Source organism: Condylostylus longicornis, unplaced genomic scaffold, assembly GCF_029603195.1.
Source record: "Condylostylus longicornis isolate FDR11 unplaced genomic scaffold, ASM2960319v2 ptg000135l, whole genome shotgun sequence".
Taxonomy (NCBI): Eukaryota; Metazoa; Arthropoda; class Insecta; order Diptera; family Dolichopodidae; genus Condylostylus; species Condylostylus longicornis.
The window spans coordinates 895902-918829 of NW_026578103.1; the positions used below are offsets into that span (position 1 = coordinate 895902).

Genomic DNA, 22928 nt, shown 5'->3' on the forward strand with positions numbered 1-22928 from the left:
TTTTACAAATTTCAAGAGGCAATAACTTGAGAGAGGGTGGAGATGGAAAAAAAATTTTCTTCTAACGAAATGAACTATTTGTTAATGTCTATCAGTCCCTAAAATTTCAAGCTTCTACAGGCTGGCGTCTAGAAGAAAAATGAAATCAAAAATTTGGAAAAAAAAGACTTTAGATAACTTTAAATTTGAACGACCATTTTGTTTTTCTAAAGTTTAACTATAGTATACCGTGCTAGGGGAAGCAAGCCGCTGCCTTTATGCGTTTGCAAAATTTCAAAAAAGCTTATGGTTTCATTGCAACAAATAGTTAAAAAAGGCCATTTTTAGGGTTTTGTGGGGGTATAACTTCTAGAGGGGGGGAGATAGGTAAAAATTTTGTTCTACGGAAATAAGTTTCTATTAAAGATCTATAAACGTACAAAATTTCAGCTTTCTATCTTCAAAGGTGTAGAAGTTTTGTAAACAGACACACGGATAGACGAACGGACGGACGGACGGACGGACAGACGGACGGACGGACGGACAGACGGACGGACGGACGGACGGACGGTCGGACGGACGGACGGACGGACAGAGTGAAACTAATAAGCACTTTTTTTCAAAAATTTTTTGGAAAAGTGCTAAAAACATAGCATTTTTATGCTGCATTTTAGAAAAACAATTTAATAACTAGCACTTTATTGCTTAAAAAATATGCTAGTTTATTTAATTGAACATTTCTGGCAAAATTTATATGACTTGTATAAAAAAAAAGCGTGCTCGTTTATTTCGATACCCAATTTACTTTTATTTTACGTATCCACTACGTATAGAACGCATTTTGGAAAAGTGTACAATGTCAAGAGCTTTTACTAAACTTTTTGGAATATGATACTTTGTAAAGTTTACGTCGTAAGCGCATTATTGAAGTCACGGATATTTTTACATACATTTGCAAAATATAAAAAAAATCATTTATTTCATAAAACTAAAAATTATACTCGTAATTAAAGTTTTTCTAAAGAAATTTTTCAGAAGGTAGCTCTGATATATTTCCTACAACTTTTTACTGTACTTTAAAATTTAAAATTATACAAGGCTAAAAGAAACCATTCGAGCACATTCTTTATATTTTAAAATTAAAAAGAGACTAAATTTGAACAGTTCAGCAAATTTCTGTAAAGAGAATTTTGGAAGTTTCTAAAAAATTCATGAAATTGTTGAGACAATAAAAGTAAAAAAAAAAAGATGACAAAAATTGGAATTTTCCTGAAGTTCGAATACTTGTATTTCCGAAAAAGTATGTAAAAGCTCTTTCAAAGACTATTTGTTTGAAAAACTTAAGTATGTTAAAATTTTGCCAAATTTTCTTAAAATACCGATTAATTGCGATTAAACACTATGTTTCGAACAAAAATTTTACTTAATTTCGGCCCGCTACCCGATGGTATTTTTATTAGTTTGTTGGTGAATCACTCTGTTTATAACAATGTTTGATCTTGGGACTTAATTTTAGGCATTTTATTTTTTTTTGTATTTTGTTATAATTATAATGTCTAGGTAAAAATTCTTGTTTTAAAAAAGCAATATATTCATTTTCCACAAACTCTATGCTTTCTAATAATCCATTTGTAATTTACTCATTATTTATTAATTTTATACATTTTATGTACATGTGCAATAATTTTTCATTTATAAATAAGTGTAAAATTTTATATTTTTGTATAAATTGACATTTGATATGGTTTACTATAGACTACCATAACACAATCAAAATAAAATAAATTTTTAATTAATTTTAATATAATATTATTACAATATAATGTAGCAACTCAAGAACAATTTATTATGTACATAAATAAAATTCAAAATTAGTGAAAGTTTGTTGATTATTAGGTATTTTTGCGAAATGATATTTTATATGCATATAAAATTATATTAAGATAATCGTTTTATCATAATTTTATAAGCAGAATTTATAAAATTTCTTTACTTATAATATTAAATTTAGAAAGTTTTTAATTGAATAGTTTGATATATAGATGATTCTATGTTTATAAATGTACATAATTCTATGTGTTTAATAATTTGTAAACTACTTTTTAATAGTTGATACAATATTTAAAATCAGTTTATTTTTTGAAAATATACAATTTGTAAGTTTTATAAAATAAAATATATATAAATTGTGAATTTTCATAAATTTAAAATACTATGGTTAAAGAACTATAACATGTGTATGTTCCTGTAAGAATATCAATATATAAAAACATCAGTTCTTCCAAAAATTTGAAAATTAGATAAAAAGTTAAGTATAACTTGAATAAATTGGAGTAAATAAATTAAATTTGTGAAAATATAGATCTATTTTTGACCAAATATTTATGTTTTTTCTTCTTTTTTCTTTGTCTCTTTCTATCGTAATTGTTGTAGTTGTATGCAATATGTATGTTCACATTAAAGTAGCCTAAGTAACAGTTTCTATGATGCTATTCATCCTTTTTTTAATACAATGCACAATAGAAATCTTTTTTAAAATTTAAAAGTATAAATGCCGTTTATATAAGTGTATCTGTATTAGTGATATGTATATGTCTCCTACATTTTTTTAATATTAAAATAAATGAAATAAATCTGCGAATTCAAAATGGCTGAACGTGCACCATATTATTTAAAATAGATATCCCTTTCTCCTAGTATTGTATTCAATTTTAAATACATAAAAGCGATGTAACTCAAAAAGAAAATATTTTAATACACACACAAAATATTAAATCAAAATCCATTTCTAGTGAAATTTGTCAGTCTAATGAGAATAAATTAAAAATAATTAAAAACATTTTTCGTTACTATACTTACATATTTACATAATTCAACTGTATGGTGTATACATAAATACACGCAAACAAATTCATTCAAATTAAAATATCATAAAAGAATTTTGTATTATTATTGAAGGTTATACTGAAATTCTCTTTAAATACCTTTACGTATGCATGTACATGCAAAAGAAAACAACAATTTAATTACAAAAAACAATTTTGCACACGAAACATTCAAATTCCATGTATATTTAGTGCGAGCCCCACCTTTGCAGGATTTAGATTGGTTAGGACTCCATTGTAAAATAAAATAAAATATAAGTACAAGTACATTCTAGAGAAAAGTTCTGCTGGTATCCAACATTAAATACATGTTATTCCTTTATATAAATGTATGTGCATATACACATATCCAATTCCTCTTTTTCTTTTTTTTAAATAAAATAGAATACATTTATATATCGTTGAATGTATTTGAAACTAAAATGTTACAGTTACTAAGAATGTTACAATTAAATTAGCTTTGTATGTACATAAATATTTCGTGTTGAATGAAAATTATAATGTCAAAAAATAGCCAGCCAGTCGATTTGCGACGTGGTGAAACTTTCCCTGTGATATACACATTACACGAGTAAAACTTAAAAAGGAAAAGTTAATATAACAATATATAACTCTTTACCAAACATGCGCATAGACTACAAGGATAAGTTGAAGTGATATAGGGAGAATCCAAATTTAAATATAGTTAACCTAATATTCAAAAAATAAAGAGAATATATTTAAATTATAAAAAGTTTTCCTAGAAAAATGTTTAAAATAAATTTTCCACAGCATTTTTATGAGATAATTTTTACTATATATGCATTCTATGTCTTTTTTGAGTATTTTCATGTACGAAATTCTACATACATATACAATGATAAAAATAATTTTTAGTATATAAATATAACATGAAACGTGTATATAAATATAACATGCACATATGTATATCCTTTATTTTTGAATATATTATAAATTTTTTCCATCTCAAGAGTGGTGAAAAAAAGTTAAAGTATGTGTTAGTTCATTCTAGTGTGGGTTGATCATCAGAAATTATCATCATAGTTTTAGTAGTTTGGCATTATATGAACTTTTGTTTAAGAAAAGACAATTTAAATCAAGAAAAAAAAAGTTACTAGTGTAGCTTTCAATTCAATTTGATTAACTTAATGAGAATGACGTCATTTTTTTACAACTTTTAAATTTTTTCCAACCACTTTTATTACAATTTTATGTTAATTTTAGTATTTTATTCACATAAAATAAAGCTTTTTGTTTCTTTCTTGAGCTCCAAAAGTCCACACTCAGCCTTTTATAATCAATATGTACGAGCAAGAATTCCTAAAGTCCCGCAATGTTAGAGTAAAATGCACAAACAATATAGCATTTAATTAGCTGAAAAAATATTGCAATTATTATTTCAAATACATAATATACAAATATAAGTTTATCAGTATACAGTGTATGCATACGATTTAAATTCGATATTGGGGATCATGTAAAAATAAGTAATACTATAATTTTTTTTTCAAAATCAATTCAGTATAAAAAGTAAACCAAACTAAAAATAAAAATTAAAGAATAATATAAATCAATTACAAATATTTTGGTTATTGATTTATGAAGTGTTAATTACATCACTAAATACCAGTTCACGCACAAATACATATGTTCTTTATAAGAACACATATTTTTACACGACATAAAACATTTTTTTATGAATGAACTAACTCACGTTGTCCAATGTTTGTCGTTATTAATTATACGAATGGATAGTTAAGGCCATAAATTACATACAGAAAAACTCTCCACAAAACAGCACATAGAGGCGACTGCATTGTGTCTTTAGAACCGTACCAACGTATGTTCGAAGGGTATACTAAATTTGTAATAGCGTTCATAATACTATGAAATAATGGTCTGAGATATAGACATATGTATATCTTTTTTATCAGCGTTGAATTCTGATTGAAAAGCTAATTGAGCTAAGTTTTCCAAATTTTCACAAATGATTTATTATAGTAAATGCCAGAACCCTATTCGAGTTGGATATGATCGAGGTACTATTTCGGGTAGTTGCCATACAACTTCAAAATTTATGTGCCTATATCTGAGAAATTATTTGGAGTTTTAAAAAAATGCATAAGTAAATATATTGTTAGGGCTGTCATGCTTTATAAAAGCCGTTGAAATTTCTCCAGTGCTTGTGGTAGCTGCCATACAACTTAATAAGCAGTTTGTTCACGGTTCTGAAACTATCTAAGCCACAAAGCTGAAATTTTTAACAAATAATGTATTGTGGCCATCATTTACAATAAAACTCTTTCAGGTTGGTAACCGCCATGTATGTGTAAAATAGCATTAAACACAAAAAACACGTAGTATGAAACTGTATCTCAAATGTCTCCAACATTTATAATCATTTATTCGTACAAATATCTTACAGTTGACACGGTCAACTTATCTGTTCTCGTTTTAATGTAATATTTACATGCAATGAAAGAGTTTTCTGACATTATGAAATTGTGTTAAGCTATGTTAAGTATTAAAATAGGCACAAACTTATTTAAGATATCTCCAAAAATGGAAAATTTGTCTTTTGTTGATGTTCTATTTCTGCAATTCACTTTTCTCTATAAAAATTTAAGAATGAAATAACTCATACAATTCAGAAATAAAGAACTGATACAATCAAAAATTCAACTAAGCTAATCTGAAAAGTAAAAAAATTTCGAAGATACGTATTACTTCATTTGGTCCGTTCGTGTGTAAGAAATTTCTCAGCTAACAAACTGAAATGTTATCTTAGATCACAGAAACAAGTATTTACCTATCACACCTTCTGAAAAAATTATAATCTTAAAAAGTCTTAAATACACAAATAGCTGAAGATTATTCACTTAGTTATGAACGCGGAAAAAGTGGTGATTTTCTCTATTTTTATAACAAGGAAGCGTCCCCAAATCGATTTAAACATTAAAATTGAACGATATTTTAAATTAGTTTTCTGCAGTACGATTTGTCTTTTTTTCTACTTGGCGGTTTGAAATTTAGTCAGAAATATTAATGTATACTTTATTTTATTAACACAAAATACTTTTATCTTCTTTGAACCTATTGTCTAACAAAATCCAAAAACCATGAATTTTCAAACTATATGTTACGAAGCCATATATACTGAATTATAGTCTAGTTTTTTCTAAATGTACGAGTAATAACAAAAGACTCCATGAAAATGCTGATCTAATTGATATGGAAATTTTATTTGACCATTATAGTAGAGATACATAAATATTATCCTAAATATATGCAATTTTTTTCGTTTTTTATTTGTAAAAATTTTTATTAAGATATTATGTGAAAATGACTTATAAAGAGATTTTATTTTCTTCGATATTTGGGTTTGATTTGAATTATAGGAATGTTATTAAAAGAGTACTGCTTTACGTTTTTTTACGTTATGCATAGATATTATGTACACCGCAGTTGTAATTTAAACATTACAATGCACAAATTACAAAAGCTAAACTTAGTTAACAGAAATATATAAAGTTTATTAAAAAAAAGTGAAAATAATCTTTTTCATTTTCATTTTCGTTATATCAGTAATAACTATTAACAAACTTTATTTTCAGCATTCACAAAGCAACATTTTTTAATTGATTCAATGATTTTCAACGATTTAGTGAAATTCTAAATTTTGTTAAATATGACGAGTATGTTTTATTCAATAAATTAATATATTGTAAATTAAATTATAAATGCAACAACTCACTAAATTAATAGTTTAATATTTTTAATACTAAAATAAAAGTAATAGTTTCAAAAATAAAATATAGATTATTTCATGAACTTTGCATATTAATTCTTACAAATTAAGTATGCAAAAATATTTTTTGAATTATGTACACCATATGTTCTATAAAAAATTGTCAAAATGTGAAATTTATGTAATTTTGTGTAGTACCACCCTAAATGTTTATCTTAACATTTTTCAAATGAAATGCGTAACAAAAAATTGTGTATGTATTTGTAGCTCTACGTTTACAAATCACAAAAAGAGCTTTTCACCATACTTTTATTCTTTAATCGAAAGATTTTGTTTTTGTATTCTTCTTGCATTTGTGATTCTTTTCTTGTTTTTAATAAACTTATAAGCACGAAAAGAGAAAACTGGGCCAACTCAAAACAGTTTTCCTGATCCATTTAACTGACAATACTATCGATATAATAGAAGAAATTTTATTTGGATTATTTTAGTCCGCTGTCGTCTAAGTGCGATCTGTTCGGGGAATTCCTATATAATTATTTATTTAAAAATTTATGCTAGTTAAAATAAATAATTTCAAAATATAATATTTTCTTCTTGTTATATTAAAAAGTAATTATATTTAGGAATCAATAATCTACTTAAAACAATTATATTACAGAAAATTTATAAAATTATGTGTGAAAATTTAAAAAGGAAAAAAGAAACAAAAAACAAGTGAAAATTAAAAAAAAAAAGGAAAAGGAACTTTTTTCATTTTCAATTTTATTTTTTTTCTATCAGTATAAGTGTGTGTGTATCGATAATTCTGGTGAGGAAGAAATAAAATGAAAAAACAGTGCTTTCCATTCGCCATACAGAATTATGAAACTAAGAAAAGGGCATAAAATTATATGTAGATCAATATGTGTGTTTGGTGCATGTATATATAAGCGTGTGCATTTTAATTTTCTTTTTGGAATGTGAAGAAATATGGGAAAAAATCAATGATTTAATTTTTTTTTGTTATTTGTTACATAAAAAATTACATAAAAATACGTATATATTATCTATTATATATAATTTGTACGCATACATATGTGCATTACATACCATAATATTATTAATGCATATGAATAGATCTAATGTACATATTACAAGTGTATATATGAGTATTACATATATATATATTACGTATATACAAAATTATGATTAAAAAGTTATTTTGAGCATAAAACTATACTTTTTCGTCGTTAAATTAAAAATTATATATCTGTACTATCCCATATTTCATTGTACAGACATAATGTACAATGTTAAGGCATCACATATTTGTATTATATAAACTACAATGTAAATTTAACTAAAAAATAGTTTGATCTAAACTAAATTACTCTATATACAAGTACACTAATTATGTGAGTGTTTATATAAAAAAATACATTATACTTGTACTCGTATATAGAACACAAAATGTAATCTATGCGAAACATTCATATACAATCTCAGATTTGTTAGTGTTACTAAAATAATATAAAAATATGAAACAAGAAAATAGTAGAAAAAATAAAAATCAGGGACAAATTTCAGAACAGATATTTTTTGTTGAAATTTTAGTTTTTCTTCTATATGTTTTTCTTTTGGTTTTTCTGTAGATTTGTTGCTATTCATGTTTTTCATTTCTCTTATATAATATTTTACATATATTAACAAATTTCTCGTATTTTATTTTCTTTTTGTATTTTTTTTTTCAATTGCAGATTTCCTTGTATTTTATGAAAGTGTGTGTGTCAAAGAATAGATACTTTATAATAATTTTAATTTTTACATACAGTATAGAAATTTTAGAGACTTTTAGGCGACTGATATTCTTGAATTAACTACATATAGTCTTCAGACACAGTAAAGCTAACAACGCTTTTTAGTTAAACTTTGTCTGAACGTTGTTTGGAAATTTTATATTTATTTATTTATTTAATTTAATTTTTTTTCTTTTATTATTTTTTCCTTTTTATTTTTAGTTTATTAATTTAACATATTAATCTTAAGTTCAAATTTAAAAAAAAGGAGCACAATTTATAATTGAAAAATCATAAATTTATTTTTTACTCGTACATATTTTATAACAATTAATATTTATTTTAATAATAATAAAAAGCATATACCTATGCCAAAAAATAATAGCTTGGATAAAGTAAAATTTAAAAAATTTTTAAAAATAAATGAGGAAATAAAAGAGATCGTTTTCAAAAGTCAAAAGTATAGGGATAAAAATTTAATATCGGTAAAAAAAAGGAAATATGCTGGTTTGAAATCATTCCATAGTTAAGTACCTGAAAAGTAAAATTTTGCAATATCATTTAAAAAGTTTGAAATTTATTCAAATATTTAAAGTCGATTTTAAGAGAATTTAAAGAAAGTTATATATTATAAAAAATTTTCATAAATCAACAAAAAAGAAAAGTTAGTGAATATATAGGCTTATAACTCATAAACTATTGTAGTATATCTTCATAAAAATATTAAAATGGTTTTTAAAATGAAAAGAAAATCATTTTTACAATCATAAAAAAAATGCAAATAAACCAATTAATTTAAGAAAATTAAAATAGAAAAAAGTTATGAATTTGAAATTAACTAAATTAAAAAAATAGAATTTATAAAAAAGAAAACAGAAATGAAAAAAAAAAATTATTCATTTTTGGATTAAACAACCTTTAAAATTTCAAAAAGGATTTACCCAAAACTAAGTGCGGTAAGTATTTCACATTTTATTACATTTTGTATTTTTATTTTATTTAATTATAATCTTAACTTGAGCTTTTTTCTAGAATTTTGTAGAATTTGTACGGTATGGAATATCTTTTATCATCTTACACCCAATACTTATTCCGAAATATGATTTTTGTAATTTTAAACAAATATGTTGGAAGTAGTTTGATTGTATTTCTTGATTGGCCAGTCCCATCAAGAATATCTGATATGCTATAGGCCCTTAATTTAAAAAAAAAGAAACAAATTTTCCATAAGGAATCAACAAATTTTAACGGCTTTTATCACACATAACAGCCTCAATTATATTATTACTCGTGCTTTAATAATTTTCGAGATATAACCAAATAATTTTTTTTATGTTGTAGGGCCGATACCCGAACTTATCCCGGCATTTATTAATATAAATTAGTTATAAAAATTTGAAGAGCTTAACTCAATTATTTTTTGAGATATCCTTATGAGACGGACCGAGAGACTAACTGACTTGTTTAAATCTACTTGGAGTTTATAACAGAAAATTTTTTCTTAAAATTACAAACGGTAAGAAAAATTTATAATACCCTTCGAACATACTTTGGTACGGGTATAACAATACAATACTAATTTGCTGAGCATTTATGTTTCGGTAATTTTAACAAGTATTTTTTTCAAGTAAATTTTGTTGAATTAATTTTTTATAAAAAAATGCACATTAATTTCACTTTATATATCCGCTTGTTAAGAAAATTTTTACACCATTTGAGATAAAACGACAGAATTGTACAAAATTACGTTGTAGTAAAGAACATCCTTAGAATTAAATTACGCCCCTTGCTATAGCTTTTCAAGGAGCTTAAAAATATATAATAGAGTCCTGAGCTACCTCAGGACTCACAGGAAAAATATAAACAAATATCAGGGTGTCGAAGTCATTATCGTTCATTTACGCTTCTGTACTATTGAGAAGTTCGCTCCCACAGAAACCTCGACATTCAAAATTTGGTGCCATCATATAACCTACCTCATTGTATACTCATGTAAGAAAAAGAACAGAAAGCCAAAAGTGAATATAATTTGATATAAAGTTTGATACAATAAAAGAATGGAACGACCGTAAAATTTAAAACTATCTTATAGTAATGTATAACAAATGTAAAAAATCTGATGGGATCAGCTATGTGATAGTTAGAAAAATGTGAATTTGACTCTTCGTAGAGTTTCATTTTGTGCCGTCCGAATTATACGAAAAGTCAGTAACTTCTGGTAACATCCAAAACTCAAATAATAAATTTCAAGAAATTCCATCACTTCGTTCCGTAAATATGATAAAAAAAGTTAAATCGGCCTTTAAATTTGTTCCCGAGTCCTGATCTTTCCAAAAAATTTACAGATTCATTGTGTTAAGACCTCGAATATATTAAATTTCAATGAAATCGGTTGATTATTGTTCTTAATATACGCAAACATGTATATTTGGCCCGTAGCAAACGTCCAAAAGTTAGGAGATTTCTCGGAGGGTCAAATGAAATTTATATACGAAATTTAAGTTAAGCGGTTGAATATTTTCTTCAAAATGATCAAAAATGTTAAACAGGCTAATTGATAAAATGATATGAGAGTTCCATTTTCACAAGTATTTCTGTCGAAATATAGAAGATTACGGTTTCTTCTATTAACTTGATGATGATCTTTCCTTTTAGATAAGGTTGTGGTTGAGTGAATATTATTAGTATTTTATATTATGAATGTAGGTATCAATTTGATGTTGTCTAGATCTCGGATTAAATAATTATGATAAATTAGATGGATGAAATACTGAATATTTTAAAGCTAGCTTAAACTGTAAAGGTTTTTAATTGCTTTGTTTTGGATTATTTGTAACTCGTTGATAGTTGTTTTTTGTACTACACTCCGTTACTAGCGTGACTTTGAAATAGGGCGTAGTACACAGTTTTGTTTGGAAGAAGCGAATTTATTTTGTAAAATATTTCGGCAACTGAATAAAACTTTCTACGTGGATAGGTAAAGTGAGTTTATCTAACCAGATTAAATGTATGAAAAATGCACTTTTCGCATGTTTATCTTGATGATCTTATGATTTTATTATGATCATGATCTTATTATTTTCAAGATAACGTCGAGAAATCTGAGTCTACCCAACCTTTTCTATAACTTTTGATAAACCAGGAAATCTATTCAAATCTGTCTACTGTTATTGAATTCGCTCCTTTCATCAGATTTAAAAATTGAAACGATTCTTCCCAGTTTCAGAGCTTCCAGAAAAATACTATCCGCAAGTGATATACTATTATTAAAGCAACATATTCAACGATATATTTATTAAATATTTCTAGTAGGTTTTTCGATAAATTAAAAGAATCTACGAATTTTGAATTTTTTAATTGTTTAACAATTCTAGTATTTTCATTTCTATCTATATACTGAAACGCAAAGACATGTCAGTGAAGGAGAGTAGAAAACTTTACTTTCAAAAGTTTTCAATATTAAATATTCAACTTCAGAAATAACAATATTCTTTCATTTAAAGTATTTGTAAAAAATTGATATATACAGATTTATATACAAATATATCAATTCTAGTTATGAGATTATCATTGCTACACTCAATTTCAAATTAGTTTGAGGACAAAAAATTTTTTTATTTATTAAAATTATATTTATTAAAATTAAATTTATATTAAAATCGTCAGTGATATAAGTCTTTTTTTAAAACAGCCATATTGGCTAACCTTTGTTTTCATATTCAGGAATTCTTCTATGACATACCTATACATAAATATAAGTTTCTTTTTTTGTTTAAATCTTGAAAGTGTACACTTTCCTGACAATCTATAAATCTATAGATTAACAAAGTTTATTTATATATTAACTTAAATGAACACTAAAAAGAGATTGTGAAGTATCACATTTCCCTTAAACGGGATGTCCAAAACTCAATGATGTCTCTGAAGCAGAATGGTGGAGTGGATCCAAAACGAACAAAAAATTTACTTTTTGTGCACTATTGAAATAACATTTTTTTGACTTATTTTTGAATGTTATTTTGAAAACTCAACAAACTTCAAATAGGTAAAACAAGGGCTTATGGAGAAACCCTCTATCCAGTAAGACGAAAAGGATAAAAATTTACAGGAAGATAACATTTTCTCAATGAAGACTTGGTCATATTATTTTGCCAGCTAATCTCATCTTGCTCTTTCTATGACTGTGCTCTTTTATAACTGGCGCGATTTTTTTTGTATTTTGGAATAAACACTTCTCTACAATCGAAACCCACATGCACGTCAACCCTTTGCTTTCTTGCGTAATTATTGGTCGTAAATGAAAGTTTTTAAAAAAATGTACCTAACATTTTTTTTTCGGAGAACAGAAATAGCGGTATCTTATGCTAATGAAAACAATTTTGCATTCATTGAGTATGTGTTAAGACACCCGATGTTTATAAATATAGTCAGCTTCTTACGAATATAACCAAAAGTAAGTAAAAACGTTTCAGTTAGTATAAACCGATTGAATTATACCCTGCACCTTTCGTTGTTGTATAGCAATTACTCGAACCTGTAAACCATTCTATAGAAACTTCACGCATATCTTTGACCTATAATTGGACACACGACTGCCAAGGTTCATAAATCTGACTTTATTATTTTTCCAAATATTTAAAATATGCTTTTAGATTTGTATGGAAGCTACTCGAACTTGTCAAGCAATTCAACCAAAACTTCAGAAATATATCTAACCTATAACTGGACACACAACTGTGAAGTTTCATGAATCTGACTTCATTATTTTTACAAATATTTAATATTAACTTCTGGAGTTGTATGGCAGCCACCCGAATGGGTGCAGATATCCCATTAAAATTTTTATAACATGTTTAGAATATAATTGGAAAATTTTATATTTACACCTTTATTAGTTTTTGAAATATTTAAAACAAACTCTTTGAGCTGTATGGCAGCTACCCGAACCCGTCGTCCGAATTAGTCCAATAACAATTCCTTGACACAAAAGAAACAACTTGTGGAAGTTTGGTGTCGATTGCATTATTCATTTTTGAGTTATCGTAGGACCGGACGGACGGACGGACATGTCTAAATCAACGCAGAATTTTACGTTGAGCAAGAATATATATATATGTCCATACCGCAGATGACTCTTTCAAGTAGTTACAAACTCCATACCAAAGTTAATATACCCTTCACGAAGTGCAGGGTATAATACGTTCAAAGTTGGATCAAACCAATGGTTTGTAGCACTTTTGCCTTTAGCAAATGAAAATACTGCTTTTAAATAGCGTCTATATATATCTACCACACTATTAAAAATATTTTCATTCATATACGAAACTATTTGTAGGATTGCATATGTTTAGCATGAACGATTTATGCAGTCTTTTTGCTTCATTTATGCAAGCAAAAATTAATTTAAAGAGGGCTTAACATAATACTCGATTTTAAAAAATTTTTTAATTACGTGAGTTAAGAAAAATAATTATATTTTTTAATGTTATTGAATTTACCGTTAGCTTTTTACGTTTATGGAAATTTGAAAAAGCTTGCGGTTTCGGATATATAAAATATCAAAATTCAAATTTTACAAATTTCAAGAGTCGATAAATTGAGAGGGAGTGGAGATGCAAAAAAGTTTTGTTCTAATGAAATAAACTGTTTATTGGTGTCTAAAAGCTGATAAAATTTCAGGCTCCTATAACCTGGGGTCTAGAGGAAAAACGTCTTCAAAATTTGGAAAAAAAGGATTTTAGATAACGGTAAATTTGAATGGCCATTTTCTTTTTGTAAAGTTTAACAATAATTTGCCGCGATAGGAGAAGCAAGCCACTAGCTTTCTGTGTTTGCAAAATTCGAAAAATGCTCATGGTTTCACTGCAACAAATAGTTAAAAAATGGCATTTTTAGGGTTTTAGAGGGAGGGGGCGAGTATAACTTCTAGAGGGGGGAGATAGGTAAAATTTTTCTTCTACGGAAATAAGTTTCTAGTAAAGATCTATATTCATATTAAATTTCTGCTTTCTATCTTCAAGGGTGTAGAAGTTTTGTAAACATGTCCACGGACGAACGGATGGACGGGCATAGGGAAACTAATAAACACTTTTTTTCAAAAAATTTTTCGAAAAGTTCTAAAAAGTGAAGTTAGGATAAAAAAAATCTTTATTAACCGAATTTTTTAGATTTTGCCTAAAAATTAGCAAAATCAAAGTAATAGAAAATTTTGAGTTATATAAATTAAACAAAAAACCGAAAGAAATAAATTTGAATGAAATCGTACATGGGACGTTGCATTGGCTAATAACAGTGAATGTTTCAATAATGAATCTACACAGGAAGTTCATAAGGTATTGATTTATGGCAATAGAAACTTCTTAGTCTAATTGATAATTTCATTTTGTTACACGATTCCATAAGCTTGTTTAAAAGTTATATTATCTAAAATTGGTTCCATTGAAGTAAGAAACAATATGTCAACTCCTGCATCTTTTGAGGCAAAAAATCTTTTTTATTTCCTAACGGTTGCTTTTACTGAGTATTATTTTCAACTTTTTTCCATTATTTATTTGAATCAATCGAAATTCCTACATTTTCCTTTTCATGTGGTGCATTTCTTTCTCTATTATACAATGAAAGTTCTCTGAATATTCCAGAACCATACGCATATTCCCATAATTTTTTGTATTTAATAGAAATTCTCCAGATTATACAAAAAAAAATTTCTCGTAAATCACTTAAAAATAATGTGGCAGAAATTTGACTTCTGCAAGTGCGAACATAATATTTGATAGTCCGTTCGAAACAACTTACTTAGTATTAAAGCTATGTGTTAAAAATTTATAAGTACAATACAATTCTACTTACAATAAAAGTTCTATTTGGAGTCATCGAAATGATTAAGTTTTCAGCAAAATCTACGAAGCGAATTATTTTAAATATTTTGCCTCTTGTGCCATTACTACATTATCTTTGTTTCTGATAAAATGCGGAGTTTTTTGCCCTCTTGAAAACCTAAGTTTTTGACATACAGTAGTTGTATATGGAACCGTCGATTTCATCTAAAATTTATTCTAATTTTATAAAATATTTTCAAAACTATACTTGTAAGCAAAAATGTTGAAATCTTTCAAAAAACCTCAAAAATATTTACCAATTCATATATTAGTACTTTAAGTAATTTAAAAAATAACACTTTCTATAAAAAAACTAATTTATTTGTCTTTTATTAAAATTCCAACATAAATTGATAAAATTAATTTTAACTCTTTGTTTCCATTTTAACACACTGACTCTTCGCACTCAAACTCGCAATAAGATTGCCAAAATCAAATGACACAAAAAAATAGGTGGGAATAATATACCTTGAATTATCAACACCTTAAAATTAAATTTTTATATGTATTTACACATTTTAAAAAAATTAGAGTTTGTGATAATTGAGAGTAGCATAAGTCAACAAAGAGAGTAGCATGATTTAACATCACTTTATTGACAATATTCCCATTTTAGTTTGAATTAATTTTTTAAGTACATTTTGATCACTTCTGTTTACAATCCAAAAGTATTCAAAAACATTCACCTTGAAAAATAGAAGTTTCAGACATTTGAGAGTTTGTTTCTGTACCTTCAAACATATTTCTTTCAAGTCATATTTAACACTGTTGCAACTAATGATTTGTAAATTATAATAAGTTTTAGAAACAATTGGTATGAGAAATAACGACGTTCTTTAATTTAGATAAAAATTAATATATCAATTAATCTACTAGCGAAGAAAAATGATTTAAGTGTGCAAGTTCCAATTAATGTAATATGTTACTCGTATATCGCATATTTTATCATTGAACAATTGAGGAATTCTGTAAAAAGTACTTTTATGCTATTTCCATATTATCCCTTACTTTATCAATAGCTAGCCATTTTATATTAATGTAAAAAAAACCAAGACGTGAAAATTGATTAAATCTATTTTTAAATGAATTTTTCTGAATGGAGGTTTTTGAACAAAACGAAAATTTTCTTAATTCACATAGAACATTTTGTTTTTTTTTTGTTTTAATATTTATAAGATGAAATATCAACACATTTTAACTTCTAATTCATTTAAAAAGAAAACAAAATTTTGAGCAAAAATATTGGATGAGACTCTTCCCCTAGATAGATTCTCGCAAAGTAAGTTATTAAAGATATATTAAATTTGGTATGTAATTTGTAACTACTTGAAGGCGTCATCTGCCGTATGAACATATATATATATTTTTGCTCAGCGTAAAATTCCACGTTGATTTAGACATGTCCGTCCGTCTGTCCGTCCGATCGCACGATAACTCAAAAACGAATAATGCAATCGACACCAAACTTTCACAACCTGTTTCTTTTGTATCAAGGACGTACCCTATTGTAATTGGATTAATTCGGACAACGGGTTGGGGTTGCTGCCATACAATTCAAAGAGTTTATTTTAAATATTTCAAAAACTAATAAAGATATAAATATAAAATTTTGTATACATGTGTCCAATTATATTCTACATATGCTCTGAAAATTTTAATGGGACTCTAAAGCCACATTTTTTATATTCGGCAAAATAATAAAGTCAGATTCATGAAACTTGGCAGTTGTGTGTCCAGTTATGGGTCAGACATATCCGTGAGGTTTCTATAGAATGGTTTTATAGGTTTGAGTATTTACTACACAACAACGAAAGGTGTAGGGTATAATTCAATCGAATTATACCGACTGAACAAATTTTTGACTTAAAAATTAAATTTAAAAATTATACAAAATAAAACTTATTAGTAATAATATTCCATAAAATATGAATATAAACAATGAAAACTAAAACAAGAATTTGTTAAAATAAAGAAAAGGGTTATACTTAACTATAAGTAAATAGAAACCTTTTCATCATGTCTTTCTTTAGTGAAAAATCAAGTCTGTGTTTGTGTTTGCAGCATAAACGCAACATTCTGCTGACAGGTTCATGTTTTAAGTAATTAGTCCTATGAAAAGGAACCATGAAAAGATCAGGGGAACGAGACCTAAAGTTAGAGTTAATCGCAATTTTATTTAAAATATCGGGAGAGATTAAGTCAGTCAAATCCGCAACGTCACGTCTTTTGCCCAGTGTGGGTAAGTCAATTAAATTGAGCCTGTGTTCATAAGGTGGAAGAATGATGGGGTCTTCCCAAAGAAGAAGGCGCAATGCGAACTTCAAAAAAATTTTGAATAGACTCAATCCAATTAATATGTATATCGTAATAGGGTGACCATACTTATGAAGCATATTCAAGATGAGGACGGACCAGGCATGTGTAGAGCGTTTTTAAGACATAAGGATCATTAAACTCCTTTGACCAACGCTTAATGAAGCCTAACAACGAGCTTGATCTGCATATAATATGATTGTAGTGGTTTATGAATCATAACTTGCTATTGAAGCAAATACCCAGGTCCATTATTGAATCAACTCGACTAAGAGCTTGGCCATTCAAAGTATATCATATGCAACATCATTAATTGAAATTATGAACAGCAGTGGACCTAAGTGAATACCCTGGGGTACACCACAATTAAACGAAAGAGGTGAAGAAATTGCTGAACGAAATAGAAATTGCTGTGTAAATTACATCCGTCTGATACCCATTTTCCATATTATTTGAGAAAACTGTTGCGGCTTCCCCTAGATTAGTCACCGTGGTTTTCTTTTTCAAAAAGCCATGCTGACGCCCACTAATGAATGGCATACAATGAAAATAATATAGTATAGGTTGTCATATACTATATTATTAAGAATATGAATTCAATATTTTTTTTAAACAAAAAGTGATTTAAAATATTAACATATTATTTTTTTTTATTTAACACAAAAATTGTATACTCGTATAATGCTCATCATTAAAAATTCAAAAATTGTTCATAATGCTCACCATTGATTTCTGAACTTGCTTGTTGTATAGTTCATTAAGTTTCATTAGGAAAAATACCTTTTAGCAATGAGCAGTAACGCCATCGAGCTGGTACCAAATTAAGTAAATCGGTAATAGAGTAGTTACTTCAAATAAATCAGGTAGCGAATAGTTAAGAAACTCTAAATACATTAAATCTTTAATTGATTATTAAAATATAAAAATGACATTTTTAAAAACACCTATCAATAAATTATTCGAAAACCGATTTCGAAACGAATATGTTCTTTTAGCATGAAATTTTTCTCAGATCAGTGAATTTCTTTTGGATTATTAAACATGCTACTGCGTGTAAACGTTGATCTCTGGGTGCACAAATTTGTTTTCTTTCACATAAACTTTATTCTCTTCCAAAATTCCAATTAAACTTACAATTCAAAATCTTAAGTTCTACAAATTCATAATAGTAAGATTCATTTTCATACTGAATAACTTTAAGAGAATAAAATGAAGACATTATATATCCAAGTACAGTTAACATATGTTCTGAAAATTTTAATGGAATGGCTGTACTGGTTCGGGTAGCTGCCATACAACTCCAAAAACTAATTTTAAATATTTGGAAAAATAATAAAGTCAGATTCATGAAATTTGGTAGTCATGGTTCACATATATTCCTGAAGTTTTTTTGGAATGACTTGACAGATTCGGGAAGCTACCATACAACTGCAAAAGCAAATTTTAATGGTTTGGGAAAATAATAGAGTTAAATTCATGAAACTTAGTAGTCGTGTGTCCAATATCAGTCCACACATATCCCTGAAGTTTTGATGGAATGGTCTAGCAGGTTTGAGTAGCTGCCATGGAACTCCAAAACCTATTTCAAAATATTCAAAAGATGAGGGCTCCAAAACTCATCTGCAAGCCTGAAATATTTTTTACCATATTTACGAAACTGATTGATGGAATTTCTTGAAATTTGATATTTGAGTTCTGGTTGTAAAAAAAACTAACTGGCGAGCATTTCACAAATTTAGGTAGCACAAAGCGAAACTCCACTAAGAGCCAGATTTACATTTTGCTAGGTTTGTTAACTATAAGCTTACCAATGCCCTAAAAATTGGAAAGAAGTATTTAGCAATCATTTTTATAATATTCCGTAACACTTTCACTTAACTAGACAATACACATTACGGTCGATTATGAGCTGACCACATCAGATTTTTTTTTTTTAATAAAACACTTTTTAAATTTTATTAACATGATTTTCATCAATTACTCGCCAATAAAAAAAATCTTACTCCTTTGTTGCAAGAAGTGTATTATAGCAATTCAAATGCTGAAGAAAATATAACAGCATAAAATTTCATTAGTTTTTAAGAATGTAAGGCATTTACTCGAACCTGTCAAAACATTCGAGAGAAAATTCAATGCTATATGTACCTTAATTATGATACAAGACTGCGAAATGTAACCCAGCTATCTAATTTTTGGAACTATTTAATATTAGATTTTAGGCTTTTACTAAACTACTCCAACCAGTAAACCAACCAGCAAATCAGAAATATAAGTTTAATTTAAAGCATTTAAAACAATTTCTTTCTTTTGTAAACTTTTTCTACAGAAACATTTTAACATATTGATAGAATCTTGACCTTGCTGCTAAACTATTTAGCAACACGGTCGGCATTTAGTATTTGAGAAAATTTCTTCGGGAGCTATATGCGATCTATTGCAAACCACAATCAAATTTTATCCAAAAACTTGTTACCAAACTCTTATTACCAAATGTGTACGTTGTATCTTCCGAGACATGATTTTTATTTCAACGCAAAATTCCCACCGGGGTCTCGTTTCAGCAGACTTAAGGGGTACCTCAGTAGAATGGGTTTGAAAAATGAAGAAACTTGCAGGTCCTGTAGGGAAGATGAGGAGCCCTTAGTAGATCTTCTGCGAAAGTGGGTTCTCAATCGCAGGAGAAGGGAAATATTAGGGGACTTTGTTCTCACGGCGGCGGAACGGCGATCCTCCGCACCTCACAAGTTGCTCGAGTACCATCAGAGGGTGGATCTCAAGCGGTCTATTCCCAACACGGAGGGGGGACACAACAAATCCTTGTCCGTGCTCGAGGTGCACTGTTACTCCGGTTTTAAAAATCTACAATCTAGGAAATTTTTGCTCTTTTTTGTATTCGCTATACAATAAATATAACTCATTATAAAAAAAATCTGATGTGGTCAGCACATAACCAACCGCATTGTGTATTGTCTAGTTAAATGAAAGTGTTACAGAATATTATAAAAATGTCTGTTAAATACTTCTTTCCAATTTTTAGGACATTAGTAAGCTTATAGTTAACATACTTAGAAAAATGTAAATTTGGCTAGTAGTAGAGTTTCGCTTTGTGCTACCCGAATTCCCTGAAATGCTCGCCAGTTAGTTTCGGTAACAACCAGAACTCAAATATCAAATTTCAAGAAATTCCATCAATTTGTTCTGTGGATATGGTGAAAAATGTAAAATCGGCCCGCAAATCCGTTTTCGAGCCCTGGTCTTTCCAAAAAATTTATATGTTCATTGTTTTAACACGAGGAGTTCATATATTAAATTTCAATGAAATCGGTTGATTATTTCTCTTTATATACACAAAAATGTATATTTGGCCCGTAGTAAACGTCTAGTTGCCGATGCCTGATTTCTTCCAAAACATACGAATTTTTGCGGACGGTCGAGCTGAGCTTATATATAAAATTTCAAGTAAATCGGTTGAATACTTTCTTCAAAATGTTCAAAAATGTAAAACAGGCCCGCTAAAAAGTGCAGTTCCCGAGGCCTGATATATACCAAAAGTTGATCGATCCGTGCCATGGTGGAAACAAACTTACATATAAAATTTCATCAAAATCGGCTCAGCCGAACTTGAGATACACGCGTGCACACACAGACCGACAGACCGACAGACCGACAGACCGACAGACCGACAGACCGACAGGTTGCTAAAAATAGTTTATTTACACTTCCCTACTATGGAGAAGTACGTTCCCATCGAAAACTCGATATGCAAAATTTGTTGCCATCACATAACCTACCTATTGTTTACACAATACGGTCGGTAAAAATATAGTATATAAATAAGACTTCCGCCCTAAAAAGCGTTGCTATAAATCTGATTAAAACAACAAATAAATAAAAATATTATTTCTGTGTTAACTATAAAAGTTGTTCACAAACGAATACTTATTCAAATTAATAGTTATTGTCCTAAACTTAATAGACAATTTTATTGTTCACATTTTTTATGTAAGCTGTATACTTATAAAAAATTCTACTAATTAAAATTCATCTATTTGAAAATTTCACTTTTAAATATTGTAAACTAAAAATATACAATTTAATAAAAAAATTTAATTTTATTCAGATAAACCGACATTAATTATTAATTGTTACATTACTTATATTTTTTTTCATTTCAGCATAACTTTTTTGCAGCAATATATTATAATATTAAATCTTCAATTTGCCAAATATTTTCTAAAAATCATCAACAAAACAAAAATACCAAACAAAAACGGGAAAAATTAACAAAAAAGCCACATAAAATTCAGAATATTCATATTTTTATCCTCTAAAGGATATAAAATCGAAAGAAAAGATCTAAATAGAGATATAAAATAACATTTAATCGGATTTTAAAACAAAAAAAATAACAACAGAAATAAAATAAATTTTTCAAGCGCACCCAACAATTTTTATTGTGATTGTTTGCAAAAGTAAAACCTCCCACTGCCAAAAAAGGAAAAGTGAAAAATTTCAGCATAACCAACAAAGTCGATATAAATGTAAATAGATATATATACGCGTTTTCATACCTATTAAATCTTATTTTTCATAAACTTATACTTCAGACATATTTAAGAGTGAACTCCACCTATAGTAATATAGATTTATATAAAAATACATTCGTATTTAATATAAAAGTATTTATATAAAGTAAAATTCTTTCATAATATATCGAGCGCATTTTCATCTTTTTTAATCGACCTGTGTTGTTATTTTTTTGTTTTGTGTTTGCACTGTAGTAAGGTATAAAATATAATAAAGGATTTTCACTTCAAGAGTATTAAGATCATAATATTTTGAAAATGAAGGGATTAGAAACGATAAAGGAGCGCGCAGCAGGCGTTTTTGGTGGGTAAGTACCATTTATAAACCAAATTATGAAGAAAATATAAATACATTTTTCTTATTTTACTTTTTTTCATAAAATTTAATTTAACGGACGACTGGTGTTTACTGATAGGGCATATAATAATCTTACGCTCTATTTGTACATTGGTATATGTATATGGATACCAATATACTATTTTCGTACAAAGTATTCTGAAAGTTTGTTATAACAAATTTGTTTGCATCATATAATTCATATGTAATACTTACTTTTGTTGAAAAAAATGGAATATCGTTCTTATTGACGTTTTTAAATTACTTCTAAACAGAATCCTGCAAATTCTTTTCAAAAATATTTAGTTTTCGGCTTTATTGTTGAGAACATTGTTAAAATTAAATCTGTCAAAAAACACCTAGCTTTTGTAAAATTTATTTCCAACACTAAAATATCAATATTTGCCAGCCCATGATTGACCAA

General features: G+C 27.5%; 1 protein-coding gene across 7 annotated transcripts in view; it reads left to right on the top strand.

The window, feature by feature from the left end:
* Positions 1 to 7028: 7028 nt before the first annotated feature.
* The window catches only part of LOC129614996 (vesicular glutamate transporter 1), a 45290-nt gene continuing 29390 nt past the window's right edge, over positions 7029 to 22928 (top strand). The window contains exons 1-4 of one of the 7 annotated variants that reach the window (XM_055530020.1): positions 7029 to 7423; positions 8352 to 8374; positions 8750 to 9346; positions 21757 to 22475. In XM_055530020.1, coding sequence (XP_055385995.1) covers positions 22426 to 22475 — 50 coding nt within the window. In that variant the 5' untranslated portion in view covers positions 7029 to 7423; positions 8352 to 8374; positions 8750 to 9346; positions 21757 to 22425. Of the gene's footprint in view, positions 7424 to 8351; positions 8375 to 8612; positions 9347 to 21756; positions 22476 to 22928 lie in introns of all 7 variants that reach the window. The other 6 variants (XM_055530022.1, XM_055530025.1, XM_055530019.1 and 3 more) reach the window with 6 other exon arrangements.